Source organism: Lutra lutra, chromosome 17 (genome assembly GCF_902655055.1).
Source record: "Lutra lutra chromosome 17, mLutLut1.2, whole genome shotgun sequence".
In the NCBI taxonomy this organism is placed as follows: domain Eukaryota; kingdom Metazoa; phylum Chordata; class Mammalia; order Carnivora; family Mustelidae; genus Lutra; species Lutra lutra.
The window spans coordinates 1,835,182-1,856,943 of NC_062294.1; the positions used below are offsets into that span (position 1 = coordinate 1,835,182).

The 21,762-nt window shown below is 63.1% G+C and overlaps 1 protein-coding gene across 1 annotated transcript in view; it reads right to left on the reverse strand.

Moving 5' to 3' along the window:
- The window catches only part of JPH3 (junctophilin 3), a 74,550-nt gene that overhangs the window by 33,795 nt on the left and 18,993 nt on the right, over positions 1 to 21,762 (reverse strand). The window contains exon 2 of the mRNA XM_047712444.1: positions 10,150 to 10,927. Within this exon, the coding sequence (XP_047568400.1) occupies positions 10,150 to 10,927 (778 nt within the window). The remainder of the gene's footprint in view (positions 1 to 10,149; positions 10,928 to 21,762) is intronic.

Below are 21,762 nucleotides of genomic sequence, written 5' to 3' on the forward strand. Positions count from 1 at the left end.
AAGTCGCAGGGGTGAATCCCAGCACCTGAGCCCCGCTGCTCTGGAGGGATGGGAATCTGGGGACACCGCTCACCCCGCCGCCAGCCCCTGTGTGAGACCCGTGGCCTCTCGGCCCCACAAGGAGCAGGTGCTCTTCAGACGGCGGAGGGAGGCCCGGGGGCAGAGCTGGACGGTAACCTCTACACACCCACAGGGAGGGCCCAGGGCTGGGGGCTCCGGGGCAGAGGCTGTGGGTGCCAGAGAGGCTGAGGTGAGATTGGGAGACGGGCTGACATCCCCCTGCCTCCCTGACACGTGGTCACCGGCTGGGTGCTTGGGGACAGCTGAGGGCGGGAAGGGGTGAGGGTACCGAGCCGCTTCCACGTCCTTCCCCGAGGGACCCACCCTGCGGAGGCCCCACAACTAAGTCTCCAGCAGGTGAGCTCAGCGGGTCCTCGGGGCGGGAGGGACCAGGTCTCCCTGGTGGCCACTGCAGAGACTCGGGTCCGTCCCCAGGCTGCACAGCGCCCCGAGGGCAGCACTGAGGGGTCAAGGACTCAGAGCCGCCCGGGTCAGCGCTGCGTAGTTTCATGGTCGGCTCCAGAAGGGGTCTCTCCCTCGGCGCCTCCCCAAGCCCCATCCCAGGACCCCCCGCCGCTGGACACTGAGGAACAGGACGGCAGGCAGCCCCCAGCCCAGCAGGAGCCCAGCCTCACGCGGGAGCCAGACTCCGACAACAGAGCGTGTCCAACGGGACCGAGAACACGACTGTTAGAGCCCAGACTGCAGATGGTGTCCCCTCACACCAGCGGCCGACAAGCATGTCCTTATCCCGCCGTCATTCGCCGTTGGGGAGAGGCCCCCACACACCCACGGGTGGCAAGCCACGGACCCACCACGATGAGAGGCAGCGAGGACGGGAAGAAACCAGAACCCACCGCGCCGTCGGCGGGAACGTAAGACAGGCGGGCCGCGGCGGCGAACGGCACGACGGGTCCCCGCAACACTGGACCAAGGACTGCGGCAGGCCCAGCGACTGCGCTCCCTGGGGGACGCCCAAGCAAGCTGGACACGCGTCCGCACCGGGCTCCATAGGCGACCATGCACAGCAGCAGAACTCATCCCGAAGGTGCAGACACACACGCGGGGCGCTGTTGCGGGACAGCACCGACACCTGTGCCGCAAGGATGAACTTGACGTTGCAGGGACACGCCGCTGCAGGAGGAAACGGGCCGAGGCTCACCCACGTTCCTCACACGCATGAGGACACGCATCCCTGCACCGCCCCCTTCCAAAGCTGGGGCAGGGCTCGTGCACCCGGCCTCCCCCGGCAGGCGCCGTCGCTCCCAACAACCCGTCCCGCTGGGCGGCCGTCCAGGCACCAGTCCTCCGCCGCCTGCCTCACGCTGGAGGTGCTGGAGGTGCACCTATGTCTCAGGCCGGCCGCTCGGAGACTTTCCCTACCACTCCGACGTGCGTGCCGGAGCCCGTGCGGTCTCCTTCCCTCCGGACCCAGAACTGCGAGGACTGCCGAGCGCGGACCTGCTGGTCTTTCCTGCCCCGTACAGGGGAACCCGCCAGAAACGGACGTGAACACGCAGAAGGAAACCAGCCCGGCCCCTTTCGTCCTGCACGGATTTGAGTTGTGACTCTGTTGCTTTTGCAAACAAGTCCTGAATAACACCGCCAGCTCCCAGTTTCCACAGACCTAGGTTTGCAGAAAGCCACGAGGCATCAAAACTGCCCTTTGAAACCCCGTGTGGCATACGTGTAGGAGCTCGGTCTGGCCAATGGTAGGGATCTTTCCACAGCGGAGAATCAGCTCCACGACACGCTCCTGCAGTGAGGGCTCCCCTCCCACCCCAACCCTGTCAGCCCCACCACCCCCGCCCCCTAGTTCTCCCACCAGCCTCGAGGCTGGCAGGCTGGAAGCCAGGACTCTCACGCAGGGCTGGGGGGCTCACTGCCTGGCAGAGCCCATTGGTGGGACTTGCGAGAGGCAGGGGGAGGCCCTGAGGGTCACCGTCTGGGGTCAGCGGCAGACAAAGCCTGAAGCTCAGGCTGGAGGAGTGGCTGGGGCATTTGGAGCCGTGACCTCTGTAAGCCGTGGTAGATTCCGTCAGGGCTGAGATAACCCCGACCGTCTCGCCATCGGTGGGCGTCTACCACACCACGTGCCTGGGTAGACGGTGCCTCATGGAAAACTCCAGGAAAGCTGAGGCAGGGCCCCGGGACCCCAAGAACTGGAGACACTTTGTGGGGAGGGGAAAGGGTCTGAGCAGCCTAAGCAAGCGAGCGATGACCTGGACCCCAGCTCTCCAGAGGACAGCCAACTCCGCGGACGGGCGCTGGGACAGCAGGAGGTAAGGGGGCAGGGGGTAAAGGAGCAGGGGACATGGCGTTCGAAGCGTGGGAACAGCCTGGCTGGGGCACAGAGCGCTGCACGCTAAACCAGGGCCCCCACCCCCACCCCACCCTACACCCGGATTCACACCCACCCTGAACCTCAGCGTGACCTTACCTGGGATGGGGTCTTTGTAGATCTAATTAAGAGGAGGTCAGGTTGGGTTACGCTGGCCCTTAGGCCAAGGATGTGTCCTTGGAAGACCAGGGGACACGGATACCAGCACAGGGAGAGGGCGAGTGAGGACAGAGGCAGAGATGGGGGGGGACATGGCCACCAGCCAAGAAATCCCGGGACCCCCAGAGCAGGAGGAGGCAGACAGGACCCTCCTGGCACCTCTGGAGGGAGAGCAGACCCACCGCACTTGTTTCCAGACCTCTGCCTCCAGAGCCGGGAGAGAATGAACCCCTGCTGTATCGCACCCGCCCCCGCAGGTAGCACTTTGTCACGGCGGCCCCGGGACACAGATCACAGGGAAGGTCAGGAGGGTCCCCCTGAGGACCGACAGTGCAGCGTGGCTGGGGCGCAGCAGGGACACTCATCCTTCCAGAACCACAGCGGATGCTCTGTCAACCGGCTACATCGCCGGGAAAACAAGACCCCCGGGGAGGTGGCTCGAAGTCATCGTTTATTCCCGCCGGTGCGTCGGGGTCTTCCCGGGGTCCCCACACCTAGCCCCTGCTGTCACGGTGCTGGAGCCCAACAGGGCAAATTGGGGGCTGGCCACCACGTCCACCCCAGGCCACTGACCAAACAAAGTACACGGCTGAGCCTCTAACAGGAGGGACCCCAAAGTCCCATGGCAGAGGGCACGGCCAGTAGGGGGGCGGGCGGAGTCGGGAACAGATGTGAAGCTTGCCACCGTCGTCTGCTGGATTCCGGCTGGACTGAAACCACACTCCCCGGATCTGACTGATGTGGACGTGGCTTCCCCGGCTCCGAGGGCGAGGCTCACTCGGGGGGACACGGAGCCTCGGCAACCATCAAGGGGTCAAGGGTAGGGGGGTTGCTGTGCTTTCTGCCCCTCTCTCCCTGCCTGCTCTCACGTGCCAGGGAAGGACAACCCAGTGTCCTGTCTGTCCCTGAGACCCCACCAGGCCCCTGCTGCTTCCGACCCCTTATACGGAGCTGAAGACGCGGTCTGGGGAGCCTACAAGCCTTGCTGGAGCCTGGAGAGCAGCGCACAGCAGGACCACGCGCCCCGTCTCTGCAGGAGGAAGAAACAGGATCCCCTTGCAGCAGGAGGGCTGGGGTCCCACTGGGGGGGGGGGTGTCCCATGGTCACCAAGTCCGGGGACAGATCGCTGAGACCGATTTGAAGTCCCTCTCTCCAGGGCCCTATAAGAGGCCCCAGCTTCTCCTGAGAGGCGGGGGCTCAGGGAAGACAGGGGAAGCGGCCCCCAGCCCCCCTCTGAGCCCTGGAACCCGGGATAGGGCTCTCCTGGATGTGGCCAGCGCGGGGCTGGCTTCCTGTTTCCTCGTCATCCGAGGTGCCTGTCTGAGCGCCAGGTGGGATCACTGCCTGGGGCTGAGTCACAGGCTCCGTGCCTTCTGTCTGACAAGTGGGACGCCGCGGAGCCAAGCAGGCCACGAGCCTAATCACATTCGACATCCCACATCCCTGACCCCGCGTGCGAGGGGGAGGCCCCACGGGGTGCGGTGGAGGCATGGAAAGGAGCCAGCCCCTGCCAAGCACCAGAGGACACAGGACACAGGCCCACACCCGGGAGCTCCTGGACTTCTAGGGCAGGAACTAAGGTTTGGGGCACACAAGCTGGGAGGCAGCAGCCTCTCACCCCTAAGCAAGCCCTTGGCCGGCCCCAGCCCCTTCCCAGGATCAAGCACCCCAGTCCTGAGCCTCTCCTCCGGTTTTCCTGTCCAGAGGCCAGAGCCAGAACAGATGGCTCTCGCCCACCAGAAGGCCTGTCCTAGCAGGTGGTCGGCCCTCCTCCGGAGGCAGGAAGTCCTCGTACCCTGCGCAGAGAGTCCAGCTCTGCAGAGCCTGGAGGAGCTGGCCGCCTAGCAGGGTGGGAAGGGGACGGGCTTGCCCATTCTAGAGAGGGGACTGGGGTGACACACCCCGCCCTCCTCCAGTGCAGAGGGCACGCCCTTCCCAACACGTGCGGCACACACAGAATCTTCTGTCTCTGGATGGAAGAAGCCAGGGTCTCAGCAGGCCGGAGTCACAGGGTGGGCGGTGCTGGACCCTTCTAGAACCTGGGGGTGCAGGGCTGAGTTTCCTCCCTTCTTCCAGCGGCCACATACTTGCCTCGTGGCCACGTCACCCACCCTTGCCTCTGCTGTCAGTCCTCTCTGAGCCGATGCATACCTGCTCCGGGACCCTTAAAATCCCACCGCCCCCAATCCTGCACGAGCCCCTCCTCTCAAAACCCTTCACCACGTCTGCAAAGTCCCTTCTGCCGTGGAAGGTCACATACCCGCAGGGTCCAGCCATCAGGAGGACGGTGTCTCTGGGGTATCGCCGGCCTCTTCCATGGACAAGCCTCAGTGGTGGAGCTGCCCATCGAGGTCGCCCCACGTCCTGCCACGGGCCCCCTTCCTCTCCCCAACCACAGTAAACCGGGCAGCCCTCCCGCCAGGCCCCCACAACATCAGCACAGACTAAACGCACGCATCTCTCAGCCAGCAAGGCCGGCTCCGGGGGGCTGCAGGGCAGAATGGCCAGCCGGCAGCGAAGGGGACAGACCCAGCCTCTGTGGCCTTGCCCCTAAGACCGAGTGACTGGGCGCACCCAAAACTCATTCAGAGAGTCAGGGCTGGACCCATGTGGTGTAGCCACGAGGAACACACGGGTCTGGAGAGGAGCGAGCCACGGACGGCACGGTCCTGTCACGTAACAGGAAACCACAAGAGTGCAAGTCTTGTGTCTACATGGACACGGAGAAAAGCCGGACAAGAGCGTATGGTTGTCAGGGGCGCCTGGGGGGGCTCTGTCGGTGAAGCGACGGACTCTTCATCTCAACTCAGGTCTTGATCTCAGGGTTGTGAGTTCAAGCCCCTGCTGGGCTCCATGCCAGGGCAAGAGCAGGAGGGCCTGGCAGCCGGCACCGAGGGTGTATCTCATTGTGACCGGGCCACTGCGCCCTCCGCATCAGGGCCTGTCCTCGGCCACGCCGCCCACACAACTCACCTCCCGCCGCAGCCCCGGCCACGCTGGCAGGGACAACCCCCACCTTGGAAGGGCAGGCTGCCCAGCAGGAGGACCGTGAGCGCACAGAGGTCAGGGAGCCCCGTCTGCCTGAGTGCGGGAGGGGTATGGCCGCCCCTGTGTCAGGAATGACATCTCCCGTCCAAACGCCTGGTCAAGGTCCCTCGCACCTCCTCCCCCCTGCAATTCTATGCACTCAGCCAAGCGTCCCAAGACACACACACATCCACCGAGGGCCAGCACACGCACCTGTCGGCCTGCTGGCCGCCGCGAGGACCCAGTCAGCCTCGGCACACAGGGACAGGCGCCCACAGCCGCCCAGCCACCGCCAGCACAGAAGCAGGGATGCCCGCCCCACCCCGGGGCCTCGGGGCACGGCGCCCCCTTCATGCCTGCACACCCACCCCCACCTGGGGCTGCCCCCCCGGGAAAAGAGCCCCCCCTGAACAGCTCAGCCGCCCTGGCACCTTCTCTTCCCTCGCCCTGATCACCACGGCCACTCCCCAGGGACTGCTGGCTCCAAGCACCAGGCTGCAGGTGTCACTCCAGAGGAAAGCCAGCCCAGGGAGTGGGGGGCTGGGACAGAGGGCTCTCGGGTCACTATCCCTGCTCCCCTGCCCAGCACGTCCTGGCTTGCTGTCCCCGACCAGCCCCAGTCAAATCGGGAGCGACCCCAGACGCTCGCCTGGCCGCTGTGGGGGTCTCAGGGGTAGGGGATGCCTGGGAGGGGGGTGTGCTACACGCTGCGAGCTCTCATCCTCGTCTGCACATGCCCAGCACCCCTCGGCCCTGTGCTGAGCACTGCAGACCCCACCCTGTGTAACCCCCACAATGCAGAAAGCCACTGGGACATCAGCCTCCGCCCCTGTGGAGCTCAGTGACTGCCCACGGCCGCACAGTGAGCCCTGGCGGTCAGGACCTGGCCCCGCCCACGCAATGTCAGACCCCGGGAGCTGGGACACTAGAGGAACCACGTGGGAAAATGCCGTTCTTCCTTCTGAACTCTGCCAGGAGGCGCGGCTTTGCTGGGCCCGGGATGGACGGCTCTCCTGCCAGAATCCACGGGCACCAAGGAGCCAGAGGGTTCCCTCGGTCCCCACGGAAAGGACGGGTAGCTGGGGTGACCCTAGCTGCTGGGGAGTCTGGCAGATTCGTGTCCTGCCCGCCGAAGCCACGGCCACCATCACACCTCCAGGCCCGCAGCCGCTGCCGGTGAGAGCAGGTACGGCCCATGCGATCGGTCACTCACTCGCTCCCTCCTCACTCGCTCGAAGCAAGCGCACAGAGCAGACGCCCCAGTACACACTCTTCCCCAGGGCCTCGGCCGTGACCGGAACAGCCCTGGCCAGGAGTCCACGCCCCAACAGAGCAAGCAGTGACAGACACCTCAGCCCTTCGGACAACACCGCACATCCATGGACAGCTCTCCATGGACGCATCCGCATGGCTCCACAGAGGGGGCAGACGGGGACCCCGCTCGCAACCACCACCGGGGGCCCCTGAACTGTCACAGGCCCTGACCGCCCTCGCCCTGCAGACACACCGGGGGGGGCTCACCGCAATCCGTCACCACCTTCTCAGCAGCCCGGGGAGCTGCCCTCTGTCCCGAGGCTTCCCGGGATGGGGGGGACGGACCGGGATGTCACCCCCAGCTCGGCACCCACCAGCGCTTTCCTCCATGGGGAGCCACAAGAGCCGCGTGACAGAGGGCAGCCTTTGGACACTCCGGTGGACAGCCTCTGGGCCAGGAGTGGACAGGTTTGCATCCGGAGTTCCAACAAGCCCCTGGCTGGTCCTCGGAAAGACCAGTGGCTCTGGTGAGACCGTCAGGTTCTGTCCACTGGGCCAGTGCCCTGCCGGGAGTGCTGCGATCAACTTGTCACATCTGCCACGGGCACCGGGAGGGAGGATGGAGAGGCGGCAGGCACGGAAGGGACACATCTGGCGTCCGGTGAAGGACACTTTGCAGAGGGGCCAGAGCATAGTACAATGGGAGGCGTCCACGCTGAGGTCCACCAGAGTACTAGTGGTCTGGAACAGGCTCCTCCAGGGGCTCAGGGTGTCTCCCGCCCATGACAGGGCAGGTGGCAGCCGTCCACCTCGACGGGGGAAGAGGACGCCACAGAAAGTCACTGAGGAAGGACAGCAGCACCTTCTGCTCTGACCGCGGCCCCCTCAGACCGACCCCCCCGGCAGGCCCTGACCCACCCGTTTCTTGTCTCCTGCAGCGTCTCCGTCCTGGGGGGAGCTGGAGGGTGCAGCCTCCCGGGGCTTCTGAGGAATGCAGGTTCTCAGGCTGTGCCCAGACCCGCCAAACCAGCAGCTCTGGGATGGGGCCCCGCCTTCAGCACGTTACCACCTCTGGTGCTGGTGGCACTGACGATGGCCCAGAAAGCCGTAAGGAGCTTTGAGCCCAGGTGGCACCCAAGACAGACCCAGCATCTCTGGGGGATGGTGTTGGGCTCCGCGTGCCTTAGAGCCCCGGGATACCCGTGCACAGACCGGGGACTGGGAACCAGGCTGCGGACACTCCCCCAACCCCACCACCCCTTCAGCTGTGGGCCCACATAAGGGGCCCCCACTCAGAGCTCAAGCTCTGTGTGCCATAGTCCCACCCATATTTTCCAGGAAAGCCCGTGTCCCCATCCACAGGGCAGCTTTCCCCACAGAGCTGCCCCCAGGGAAGGAGACACTGCACCGTCTCTCGCAGACATCGCTCAGTAACCTGTACCCGGCCGGCACCCAAGGAGGGAGTGGTGGCCCCGCTCTGTGACGGCCCACATGGCCTGGCTGTCTCTTGGTCGTGACAATGACCAGAGTCCGCCTGGGGACCACCCACCCTGCAGCTGCCAAGGCAACTTCCACGCTCCAGTGAGGGGGGCCTTGGGGTGTCTGGCCAGCCCCCCCTCACAGGCTGCGGGCACTGTCCATTGCTTCATCCTGTCCTTCCACAGGGAACCCAGCCCAGAGAGGGAAGCACCTTCCCCAGGCTGCTCAGCGGTGATGGGCCTGGGCCAGACCAGGGTCTGCAGCCCCCTTGAGCTGACCCAACACACGGAGAAACGTCGCCCGACTTCTCTGACCTTCAGCAGGCAGGGGCCGTCACTCCCAGCTCACGGACTGAAGCCAGCCCTGGGGGAGCCCGTCAGGTGTGCGGACTCTGAGCTCAGCCCACGACATGATCTCGGGCCCCCACTTCTGTGGGATTTGTCAGAAAACTTCCCCGCATCCCACACCCTCAGTCCCAAGGACGTTTTCCTGGTCTCTGGACTTTAACGTCACTTCTGCAGGAGACCCGGGGGCCGAGAATAGATCCACAGCTGAACGGGAGCTCCCACAAGGACCCCGGGTCCCCGACCACGTGGTGCCCCAGCCCTGGAACAGCCTCTCGTCCGTGGAGGTCAACAGGCCACACGACACACATATACCCAACACCAGCCCATCGCCAGGGCCCACCAGAGCTGCAGATGCCGTCCTCCTTCTACGCTCCGTGTTCATACGAGCGAGTGTCACGTTTAGGAAGGAAAAAATAACGATCACACCTAATTTCATCTTCAGCTTCCAGGGGAGTCGCCATCAACACGGGCCCCATTTGTTTCCGTGCCCAGACGCGTCTTGGGGAGAAGGGGGAGCGATTTGGGACTTGGGTGCTCAGGGAGGGGCTGATCCTTCTCCTGGCTTCTCAGAGGGGATCTCCTCTCCCTCTAAAGCCTCAGACTTCGGGAGCCGCAGATATTCTGCTGATAAACCCCAGCTACTGTTTCTGTTCTTCCACTAAGGATCAAAATTCACAGAAAACCAGAGCCCAACGGACTAAAACTTTAATTAGCGACAAGGTTGGGCCTTGTCCTGACCCTTGATGGAGCCAGAAGGTTTCCTGCCCCTGGCTGGGAACCCAGAATCACCCAGAAAGACAGGGGGTCTGTCTTCCTAGACACCTCCGGCCTGGGCAGCCGTCCCCAGGACCCCTGCCAACCAACCCCAGCAGCTCCGGGAGCCGGGCCCTGAGGCCCTCCTCCTAGCTCTGAGCCCGCACCGTGCACCAACACCAAAATCCCCCAAGAGCTGACACGGTGCCCCCCAACAGCCAGCTCGGGACGGCTGCCCACTGCCCGGCAGCCCTGAGGAACCCCAACTCAGGAAGGGGCGTACCTCACACTGGCTGCCGGCCTACAGTGCCCAGGGTCACGTGGGCCTCTTGCCGGGCACCCCCAGCCAGTCCCTCCCCTTGGGGCTATGTCCTAGAGCCCACGGACAACCAGGGAGGCTTCCTCCCTCCCCCACACGCCCACAGCGCCAGGAGCACGACCATGGCGACCTCACACCTCTGTGTCGCCAGCAGAACGGGCCCCTCCTTTACCCACGGCGACCCCACGGGAACGCCAGGACAGGGGCCAGCGGGCGGTCTTCTCAGCCGGAGGAACCAACCAGCCGCAGCCGCTGGACCAACCACTGCCCGCCCCCCCCCACCCAGGAATCTCCGGGGAGCCCCCGGGTGCCCCAGGGCACCAGTCCAGAAACACCAGCGTCTCATCCTGCGGATGGCAGCAGCCCCAACAGACCGCCGCGCCCCTGCCCACCCCGCTGCGCCGCCTACCTGGAGGCCGCGATCTCCGCCTTCTGCTTGGCGATGGTGGCGGCCCTCTCGGCGGCCTCCACGGCGCGGTCCACCTTCTCGCGGATCTTGCTGGCGCGCAGTGGGATGAGGTTTTTGCGCTTGCCGCTGACGAGCACGTTCTGCTTGTACTTGCCCTCCTCCTTGGTGCCGTCGGGGAAGGTCATGCAGCCGTAGCCGTGCCGCCGGTTGCCGGCCCACTCGCCTTCGTACCGGAGCCCGTCGGAGCGCTGGCTGACGCCGAAGCCCGAGCGCTTGTCGCTCTTCCACTCGCCCACGTAGGTCTCGGTGGTGGTGGCGTCGATGTCGTCCTCGATGGCGGCCAGCTCGGCCTCGGCCTCGCCCAGGCTGATGGTGGAGTGGACGTCGCTGGCCGTGGAGCTGACCGTGCTCATGCCGGCCTCGCTGCGGAACGAGCTCTGCTTGCTCCGCTGGCTGGCCAGGCTGCTCTTGGACTCGGACTTGCGCAGCTTCAGCCCGCTCAGCAGCGAGCGCCGGAACAGCCCCTTCTTCTTGCTCTTGAGGATGTCGGAGTCGCTGTGGGCCACCAGCACGAAGCCCCCTCGGGACACGGCCGGGCTGCCGGCCACTGCCGGGGAGGCGTCGGGGTGCAGCGCCGCGCCGTTGGTGTGCTCGCTGCGCAGAGAGTTGATGGACGTCCTCAGGGGCGAACGGATGACTGCCGCCATGCCGTAGGGGACACTCTGCCGCACCCCGTAGCCTTGGCGCATGCCACCGACCCACTGGCCCTGATAGGTCCCTGCGGAGAAAAAGGAGAGACGGGTGAGCCCAAGGGCAATGGTGGAAGAGGACAGGACACAGCAGATACAGCGGACCAGCCGCCATGGTTCCGTCTTGGGAGATGGAGGGGGACAGGACATGGCAGACCCAGGAGCTATGGTTCCATCTTGGGAGACGGAGGGGGACGGAACATAGCGGACCAGCCGCCATGGTTCTGTCTTGGGAGACAGAGGGGGATGGAACACAGTGGACCAGCCGCCATGGTTCTGTCTTGGGAGATGGAGGGGGACGGGACATGGCAGACCCAGGAGCTATGGTTCCATCTTGGGAGACGGAGGGGGACAGAACACAGTGGACCAGCCACTGTGGTTCTGTCTTGGGACAACATGGTGAAGTCTGCTTGGAGGCAGACAGACCGCAGTGTTTTCGTGGTTGTATCACTGATGGTCTTTAGTAAAGACGCTTACACCGTGCTCTCTACGGTGGCCTTCCATTGTCCTGGAAGTTGGAGAGGGGAAAGCCAGGGGTCTGATGCGGCCAGGGGTGAACTGGAGCTCCCCCCACATGCGGGCAAAGGCCCAACCCGGGAAGACAAGGAGGCACCCCGTGGAGGAGGGAGAAACATGTGCTGCTGAGTCGCCCCCAGCAGTCGTGGGGCCTGGGAATCCAGCCACGGGGACACAGATCCGGGCTACAAACCTAGTATGAAGAGGCTGGCCTGGGAGGTGGCAAGCTCCCAGTCGCTGGAGGTATCCAAGAAGGGTTTGGAAGAGCAGTAAGTGGGACCCCTCAGCATGTGGGACACGAGGGCAGTGCAACCAGCAGACCTGACACGCCCAGAAGAATCCAAGGCAGTATTTGCACACCCAACTCACAGCGGCGACACTCAGAACAGCCAACAGGTGGAAACGGACCAGGTGTCCCTCTACGGATGAACGCGAAACCCAAACGAGGCCCGTCCACACAGTGGAGTGTCCTTCAGCCACAAAACTGCCGCCCGCTACCACGTGGGTGCCCCGGAGGACTCAGGGAAACAAGTGGGTCCCAGAAGGACACACGCCCCCCCGAGAACCTGGACAGGAGGCCCTTCCAACAGTCAGGTTCAGAGACAAAAGGGTGGGTGCCCGGGGTCGGGGTCGGGGGGAAACAGGTTTTGTTCTCTGATGGGGTCAGTTTCTATTTGGGGTGATGGAGAAGTTTGGAAAGTAGATAGACGGGATGGCTATGTGACCCCGGGAATACAATGCCGCTGAACCACACAATGCGTGGTTAAAACTCCAGATTTTCCAATATATAGAATATCCCACCACAACAGAATACGAAGGAAAAATAAACCAACAGACGCAGACTCGTATCCTTTGCTCTACTTACTAATTGTGTGATGGGAACCTCTCTGACCCTCAGTCTCCTCGTGCATAGAAGGGATCTGAAAGCCCTCATGCAGTAAGTCACTGGAGGAAGAGGGCAGCCCTCAGTGTGGAGTCCGTTCCCAGACTAGGTCTCAACCCAAGTCCGCCGAGGGGCTCCCCACCCTGGAAGGGCTTTACACTCTTCCAACTCCCTGTCACAGGGGCTATAAACCAGAAACTCGCCAATATACAGGTTTATTTTGTCCAACAGTCTTCTTATAAAAAACTAGAATTATGGGGCGCCTGGGTGGCTCAGTGGATTAAGCCTCTGCCTTCGGCTCAGGTCATGATCCCGAGGTCTTGGGATCGAGCCCTGCATTGGGCTCCCTGGTCCTCAGAAGCCTGCTTCTCCTTCTCCCACTCCCCCTGCTTGTGTTCCCTCTCTCGCTGTGTGTGTCTCTCTCAAATAAATAAAATCTTAAAAAAAAAACAAAACTGGAATGCCAACATTTCAAAACCAAGACGTTTCACACAAAAGTTTAGCTCTTCGTTCTCCTACAATTACAGGATCTGGCAACCCTAAATCCTTGTTCCCAGACGGCAAATGGAGTACAGTTCAGCAGCGGCCACCTCCTCTAGACAGAGTGTGCCCTCTGGTTTGCCCCACGCCCCACTGCTCCCTACTGTCTCTCACGCAGGCCCTCCCCTTCACATGCCCGCCCCACACCGGAGGCAAGATACAATCCACGTGCAGAATCCAAAGTCTTGCAGCGCGGCCCCAGAAGACTTCATTCAGGGGTCTGTCACCCCCTTCACCGTCCCCCACAACCCCAAGGCAGAACAAGTCCTGACCGCTCAAGGGCTTGTCTGACACTTGTCCACACAGCCTGCCCTGACTCTACCCCCACCGTGCCTTTCGAATCCCACCCAACCCAACCCAGCTGCCCGCCCCCCGCAGTAACACCATGGGTTACCCCGGTCCATGGCTGGTGCGTGGCCTTGATGGGGGATGGGGAGAGACGTCTCCAGGGCAAGGGGCCAGGACAAGGGACCCGGAAGCCCTCTGCTCCAACAGACAGCAGCCGGTCTGTCAAAACAGTGACTCACACACAGGTGCTGTCTAGGAGCAGAGCCGGAGACCAGTGTCCCCTGCAGGGACGGGTGAAGGAGGGAGGGCCGAGGCGATGGGGGTCTCCGCCGTGTGCATCCTTCAGCTCAACCCCACAGACTCACCGCCCCCCGAAGGGGCGAGCCTCTGCACCCCCACACTGCTCGGTCATTTGGCAGTCCCAAAGCTGGTGGGGGTGTGCCCTGCCGGGGGAGGCCGTCCTGGGCCCACTGCCCCAAGTGGAGGGGCAAACGTGGAGCAGCAGGGGTGCTCCCCACCTTCTCCCCTCCTCCCACCCCTGCCCCGACCAGGAGCTCTTCCTGCCTTGGGCTGCCTGTCCCGGTAGTGGGCATCTTCCCCCGGGGGGACCCCACCAGCCCCACAACGTCTGCTGCACCTTCCCGGAGTCAAGCTGGCTGTAAGTGGGGGATGGTCATGGGGGTGGGACAAAGGCGATGGCAGATTCTGTGTCACTCCGCAGGCTCTGTGTGGCCCACGCTGGCACAGAGACCCCGTCCATGGCTGGCACCCACGAGGGTTGTGAGGAGGAACCCGGGACCAGGCGCCGTGGGGGTGGGGAGGCCTGGGGGTAGTGGGCCCGATCGGGCGGGCAGAACTCCTGTCCTAGTTCAGGCTGCGAACAAGCTGCCATCGCTGGGACTCTCTCCCCAGTGCCCAGGAGGCTCCTTCTACTTGTGGCTCAGGGACGGGGCTGTCAGACGCAGTCCAGGACGCGGAGTTAAAGCTGAGTCTCTGGGACACACTTACACAAGACGAACTTTTGGTGATGATATGAAATCCGAGTTCAGCTGGGACGTTCCATGAGGACACCTCAGTTTCTGCAGACGCGGGGCACGAGGGATGGCAGGCCCCTCCCCAAGAGCAGGACCTCCTGTGAGGGAGGGGAGCCTCGCCCTGCCCCGCACACCTCCTTCCCCTCAGAGGAGGCCGAGGCTTACCGTTGAGAAGGAAGTTAAAAAGGTGTCACCCGTGTGCAAAATGGGGCCCGTCCATGCAGCAGAATATCATGTGGCCTAGGAGTAGGACGTTGTCACACCTGCTACAGCATGGACGGGCCTGGGGAACATGACGCTTCCCGTGAAATCAGCCTGTCCCAACAGCACTAGCGCTAAGCAGTTCTGACGTCATGTGGCCCCCCGAGGAGCCGGTTCCGCGGAGACGGGCAGTAGATGGGGGGCACGGGGGCCCGGCGACAGGGCTAGGGAGTGAGTGTGCCGGGGGACAGAGCCCAGTTCAGAAAGGTGACAGAGCTCTGAAGGACGATGGTGTGACGCTTACACAGAATAAACACCCTTAATGCCACCGAACTGTACACTTTAAAATGGTTAAGATGGTAGATTTTATGTCCGCTTCGCCAAAATTTAAAAGAGGAAAGCAGCAAAGGCCTCCCAGGAACCTCAGGCACAGGCTGCTGAAGGCTGCGATGGGCAGGGGCTTGGGGAGGCGTCAGCAGGACAGACCCGGGTTCGAGTCCCAACAGCACATGTTCTGGATCCGTGAACTTGGGAGAGTCTGCTTTAACCGCAGCGTCCTCGTGGGTAAGAGGCGGAAGACAGCCGTGCGGTGCGGGCGCGGGAAGGTCGCCAGCACTCCCCGGAACTCTTCCTCACCCAAACCTTAGGGAGCTGGTACCCCCTGACTTCGCAGGTGAGGGAACGGAGGGAGGTGCTCCCGGGCAGGATCCGACCCCAGGGCCCACCGTCCTTCCCCCTCTCTCCCAGCACCCCTGTCCTGCCACACTGGCCTTCCACGAGCCACGCAAGTCCGCGGGAGGAGCGGCGTGACTGGGACAAACTGCGGCCTCTGAGACCCAGTCCCCACAGCAGCTGGGCGACAGCGACACTCGGTCCTGCGCTTGGGGCTCTCGCGCTCATGCTCTTTAAAGAAAAAGGGGGGGCCGTTGCCTTCACAGGATGTGGATTTCACATCATTTTTTTTTTTTTTAAAGAATGTAATGATCGGCGCAGAGAAATGCACAGAACCTTAGTGGGCAGTAGGATTTCAAACTCCCCCAAACCAGGCAAAGGGAGAGAGGACGGAGGTCCGGGGGCTCGGAGAGCAGAGAGACATGGGCTTCCAAACAAAGTCCTGCGGCCAACGGGGCCTGGCCGAGGGAGCCCAGAGCAGGTGCACCGCCGGTCAGGCAGCCAGAGCCCCGATCTGGTGGCCTGGGGTGACAGCCGCGCCCCATGCTAGGTCCACAAGTAGCACACACACGTGCTCAGGGCTGGGCGTGGCCAGAGACCGCAGTTTGGGTCCATGTGCATGTCTGCCCCCGTGGGACCCCATCTCCGAGGCTATGGCCGGGTCAGTAAGAAACTGCATTTGGCATCGTGGAAATGGCAGACCAGCTCGGCTAGGACCTGCGTGGAAGCCCGGCCTTCATCACCCACTGCCGAGCGCAGGTCGGAATCAAGAGGACAGACCCCAAATAGGCCTTGGGAAGGCGGCTTCTCCCAGAGGGGGTTCCCATCCTCTGCCCACTGCCCTCTCTCCCAGCCTCCTCCCTGCGCCAGTCCTCCGCCTCTCCTTCCTTTCTGGGGCTGGTGGAGTGGGGGGACAAATGGTTCAATTCTAGCCCACCAAGTCCACGTGGCGAGTCCAGCTGGCTATTGGCAGAACATTAATGCAGTGTCTCATGGTTTTGTCCGACATCCCACGCAGCCCGTGTACGGAAACGCAGGAGTCCGCTGTGCCGTGGGATGCCGGGAGGGTCCCCAGAGCAGGGTACCTTCCTGTGAGCCCTTCCACCCTGGGCCACCCCGCACAGAAAGACACCACGATGCAGACAGATCACTGGGGGCACCCGTTTCCCTCCAGGCAAGATCAGGAAGGCAGGGGACCTGCCCACGGCCCAGCACCCGCTCTTCTACCCATCGCAACAAAGATGAGGGACGGATCCCTCCATCCCAGCCCCTGGAACTTGGAATCAGGAGGTCCAAGGGCACCTGAGGTGAGCAAGCAAACTTCCCTGAACCTCGCTCATGAGAGCCAGCGACACTCAGTCGCGAGAAGAGCAAACCGGACAAGGCCGGGGGTCTCACGCCAGCACGGCACCAGCACCCCCCACGGGGCCTGCCAAGCCCTCCCCGACCCTCCGACTCGGGCGCTACAGCTGGAGCTGCATTCCTAACAGGCTCCCCGGGAGGCGGACACCACACTTGGGACCCCAGGGAGGCTCGACAGCTGGTGTGGCCCAGGCCGTGCCCTCCCCTCCAGAAGCTTCCCTCCACACTGGACAGGCCTGCGTCCTATAGGGCCGATCCCTCCTGGGGGCACCGGGTGTAGCGTTGCCCCTCCTGTCACAGGTGACTGGACCCCAGACTGTGGCCACGCACCTTCTCCCTATGGAAGGTCAGCGGGGAACTGAGGAGGCCCGCGTGACCACTTCCTGCCAGGAGAGGAGAGAAAGCAGTAGCCTTCCTCAGTGCCAGACACGTAGGTGCGACACCCCTCACTCCTTCCAAGCCCATACGTCCCTTTGCCCAAACACTCCCTATGATACCACCAACCATCCCCCCCTCCGCCCCACCGCCGTCTGTCCTCCAGGTGTCAGTGTGCCCAGGACATGTCAGACTGGCTGTGAGAGCCCCACGCTGAACCAGCGCCTCCCTGCCAGTAACACCGTGTTTACAGGCTCCAGGCTCCTTTGTCCTCAGGTGGACAAAGCAGCCCAAGGATGGGGGGACACACAGGGCCCCCTCCACCCCCGTGCCCTTGCCTTCACGCCCGGGGGGCACTCACAGAGACCCTGTCATCCCGGCACCCTGGCCTTCATGCCCGGGGTGGGGGACGCACGGAGGCCCCCCATCATGGCTGGGGGGTTGCAGGGAGCCCCTCCATCCCGGCACCCTAGCCAGGCTGGGTGGGCAGAGGGACCATCTGACCGGCAGGAAGGCACCCCGAGGAGTCAAGCTGCACCCATATTTCCACACACGGGGCAAGCCCAGAACCCCCAAGACAGGCAAGACCTTGAAACAGGGAAAGCTAATGCTTCCCACACACCCCCCAACACGAAAGCCACCTGCTGTGATTTTTGGGGGGTGGTAACCACAGTTCCAGGCACGAACTCTGACCTGAGGAACCAGCACGGTCAGAGCAGAGCTGGCAACGTGCACCTGCCGCCGTCCCCCGGTCGGGGTGCCCCTGGGGTGAGGGACGTGGCAGAGGCCGGCCAGGAGGGGAGGAGCCTGGCCCAAGGATGCCCAGCCCACAGGGAGCAGAGCCAAGGCGGAAGCCTCACTGCACACGTGGGCACACTAGGTTCTAGAACCTTCTTCCACAAGGTACCCTGGCCTGCTTTCCACCATGACGACATCCTTAGTGACGGCTGCAGCCAGCCCAACACGGGAACGCTCCACGGCGCAGAAGCTGCCAGCCCGTGGTCTGTGGGATCTTGAGGTCGTACCTCATTTTTGAGAGCCTGTCGTCGTACGCAGCCCACATGCTCAGGATGACTCCGGGAATGAACTTGCTCGTTCCACAGAAGTTCTCAGGGTTTTGATACGCTGCCCTTGGAAAAGACCCCACCCAAGCGACCATCTCCCCTTCATCACCAACACCACGAAGTGTCATTTTTAAAAATCCATTTTCGCGGGGCGCTGAAGAGATGCGGCGGGCGGGGGGTGCAGCACTCATCTCCCACATCGCACTCGTGCCCCGAGTACCCCAGGACCAGCCGTACCTGGCGACACGGCCTTTGCAGACAGGACCGCAGTGGAATGAAGTGAGGTGACAGGCGCTCGGGCAGATTCTCGACGCCGCTCGCCCTCCGGAAAACACGTCAAACCCATAGTGGGACCCCGCCTCACGCCCCCCAGGACGGCCACGGTGAAAACCACGAGAGGTGGTGTTGGTAAGAGCACGGAACCCCTGCCGCCGTCGGCGGGCGCGCATAACAGGCCACTGCCGTGGGTGACAGCAAGCGGCTCCCCCAGAAAATAAACCCAGGGTGACCGGAGGAGCCTGGGGACCCGACCTGGGGGCGGTGCATGGCAGGGGCTCTGCACGCCGCGTTCTCAGCAGCCAAGAAGCACAAGCAAGCCAAGGGTCTACGGACCGATAGGGTAAGGGAAATGAGGTCGACCCACGCCGCGGAACATCACTCAGCCCTAAAAGGAGGGAATCCGGGCTCGTGCCAGGACACGGGGGAACACGCAGGACACTACGTTAGGGAAAAGATAACTACTGCACAATTCCACTTGGAGGAGATACTTAAAGCAGCTCAAATCAAGGACAGAAAGTCAGACGGTGGGTGCGAGGCCCGAGGGGAGCCGTTAACGGGAGCAGGGGGCCTTACGGGAACAGCCTGCTGGACGTGGACAGTGGGGACAGCTGCCCGACAGTCTGCGTTAGTGCCAGTGAACTGCAGTCCTGAAAACTGTGAAGATGGTAAATTCCATGTGGTCTTTGAGCAAGAAATAGGAAGCTGTTAGTCTGGGCCCCAACCCAGCTGTTCCTGCGAGAAAGGGGGGTGAAGCCGGGAGTGTGTGCAGAGGGGAGCACGCGCATGAAGACGGGGCAAGCGGCCTCGGGAGAGCCCCACCGGCCGGCAGCTCGATTTGGGCCTCCAGACTGGGACCCGACAAACGCCGAGGGGTTACGGGAGCCCCGACAAACCCGTATAAGACCCAGGGTGTGGAGAACACACACCCGTTCCGTCCTGTAGCAGGCAGAAAGAAGTTTCCGGAGACACAGACCCAGAAGATCGCACCTGGGGGTCCCCAGGAGAGAGGAGCCAGACACAGACTTCCAGGAGAAAGGCCCTTTTCCAAACAGAGACCCTGCCGGCCTTCCCAGGCGATCCAGGGGTAGGCGTCTGGGATCGCCCCGGCCTGGCAGGGGCAGAGAGCCTCGGGAGGGCTGAATGGGGCCGACGGCTGCTCAGCATCTCACTGTAATAACTGGACTGCGAGGGGCGGCTGCGAGGCCCAGGTGGTTAAGGGTCTGACGTCGGTTCAGGTCAGCATCTTGGGGTCCTGGGAAGGAGCCCCAGAGTCAGAGAGTCTCTCCCCCTCTGCCCTCACCCGCCTGTGCTCACGCTCAATAAAATACTGAAACGACAACGACGACAACCCGCCAGGGACCATCAGACGTTTGGGGAAAGCCTCTAGCAGGAAGAAAGAGCCAAACATACAAAAAATGCAGCGGGGAGAGGGAGGGATTGGCGAGAATCATGAAAAAACAGAGTGCGGGAGACGTCAGGAGCCCAGAAGTTACATCCGTGAAGAGAGAAGGTCCTGCACCCACAAGGAGCAAATAAACGCAACGACGGCAAAAGGGGAAAGTCAGGGCAAAGAGCGAGCGCCTGAAATTCAAAGCATGAGCTGGAAGATAAATTCGGGAAAACTCCAGAACCTGGAACAAAAAGAAGAGGCAGGCACAGCACTGAGAGGAAAACCAGAGCCGGCGCGCGTCAGCCAGGGCCCCAAGCCCGTACAGCAGGGGTTCCGGGACGTTACCGAAGGCTTGGACAGCGACGCGTCCCAGCCCCAAAGGGGCTCACAGACACCAGCACGAGGAGGGAAAGGTTCCCACCAAATCTCGGCGTGGCGGGTTTCAGGAACCCCCCCCACCCCTGCCCCAAGAACGAAGGTGCCAAACACCGCGGGAGCCCGGGGGCGACCGCGCGTGAAGGATGGAGAATCGGATCCATATAGGCCTCCTCCGCAGCCGTGAAACCAAGCCATCCGGGGAAGCTGCCCCCGCCCCAAGGTCGGGGCGATGCTGGCCTAGAATTCCGCACACGACCTGTTCCGCAGCGAAGACTGTGAGACAACCTTCTGGGGACCCTCCTCGCAAAGCTGCTGCAGGAGCAGAGGGAGGGAGTGGACCACGAGAAAGCAAGAGGTGGGGAGAGGCGCAGGGGAGGTCCAGGAAGCAGAGGGGGAGCCGGGGACAGACACGGGACTCCTGGAGACAACGAAGGGAAATCCAGAAAACGTGTGCTCCACAGAACGTGTGTGTACATACGGGTAGACGAGGGAGCGTGCGTCCACGGAAAAGCCTTCGGAAGGCGGGGAGGGGTCGGGGCACCGCAAGCGCCGCGCAGCTGGGAGAGGGCGCCAGCCAGGCAAACGGGCTCAGCTGCGCGCGGTGGCGTGGAGAGGCGCGCAGGGGGATGGGCCAGGGCTGGGCGGCCCCGGACGTGTTCGCCTTGCAGTTATGACCGAAAATCCTCCACGGAACCCACATCCACACCTGACAGCGAGGGCACAAATTAGCGGCTCGACGTTCTGGGCAGGTGGGGCTGGGCAGGGGCCTGGGTGTGTGTCTGGGGCCCTGACGGAACCTGCAGCTCTGGGCACACGTGATCTTGATGCAGGTGAACGCTGTGAGCGGGGAAGGGAAGGGAGGGACATTGGCAAGAGGGTCCCTTAGTAGTCATCCTGTCCTCACCGCTCTGGCTGTGGAGGCCGAGGCTTGGGTAGGATTCAGACCTCATGGGAGTGCCTCCACGGGGCCCCGCTGCCCGCAGAGGACGCCAGCCTGCCGAGGGCTCAGCCCGGGGCCTGAGCAGGCTGCTGGGGAAAGCTGGAGAAAAGGGGCCAAGCCTCACCGAGGTCAGTGGTCTCCTTGGGAGGGAGGGCGGGACTCGGGCTGGGAAGCGCCCTGGGGTCCGAGGGCGCAGAGCTAAAGCAGATCCCAGCAGAGAGCAGCAAGCCCGGCCTTCACGTTCACCCTCGTTCCAGCCAGCAGAGGTGTGGGCGGTGCACCCGGCCTCCTGGGGGCAGGGGCCGGGCACAAGGAGCCACCCAGGTGGGTGGGCCACATCTGAGTGTGCTGGGGGCACGAAGGCCAGGAACTAGGCTCGAGACCAGCCTCTCCCCGTCCTCAGCGTGGGGGTCCACGGCAGGTGTCCACGCTGCCCCTCCACTCCCCACACAGGTCCATTACAGGAAGAAGTTTTGTTTTGTTTTGTTTCTAAATTTAAGCACAGTTTCAGGATTACAGAAAGATTGAGTGGGAAGCACAAAGAGCAGGGACGGTGCACGGTGAAGCCTTCCGGGCTGGCCTCATGCACGCGGCCCCCAGCCCCAGAGGCGTCCGGCTTCCGGGGGGGCTTGCGCCGCACATGGTCGCCCACGCCCAGGGAAGGGCAGTTTGCTGCCTCCAAGTCTGGGCAGTTATCAGTTCACGGGAAGTGCTTTTCCACAGAAGGAAACAAAAACCTCGTTTCTGAATAAGGACTGTTCCTTCAAGGATTTTGGTCATCACGAAGACGTCCCTCTATCCGTTCCCGTCAGCGTGGATGCACCTGGAAACCCTGCTGGGGAGCCCGGCGGTCAAGAACCACGAGCGCAGTGTCTGAAGGGCACGGGCCGCTGCGGCTCGCTGAGCAGTCATGGTAGAGCGCCCCGTGCGGTCATTCCACAT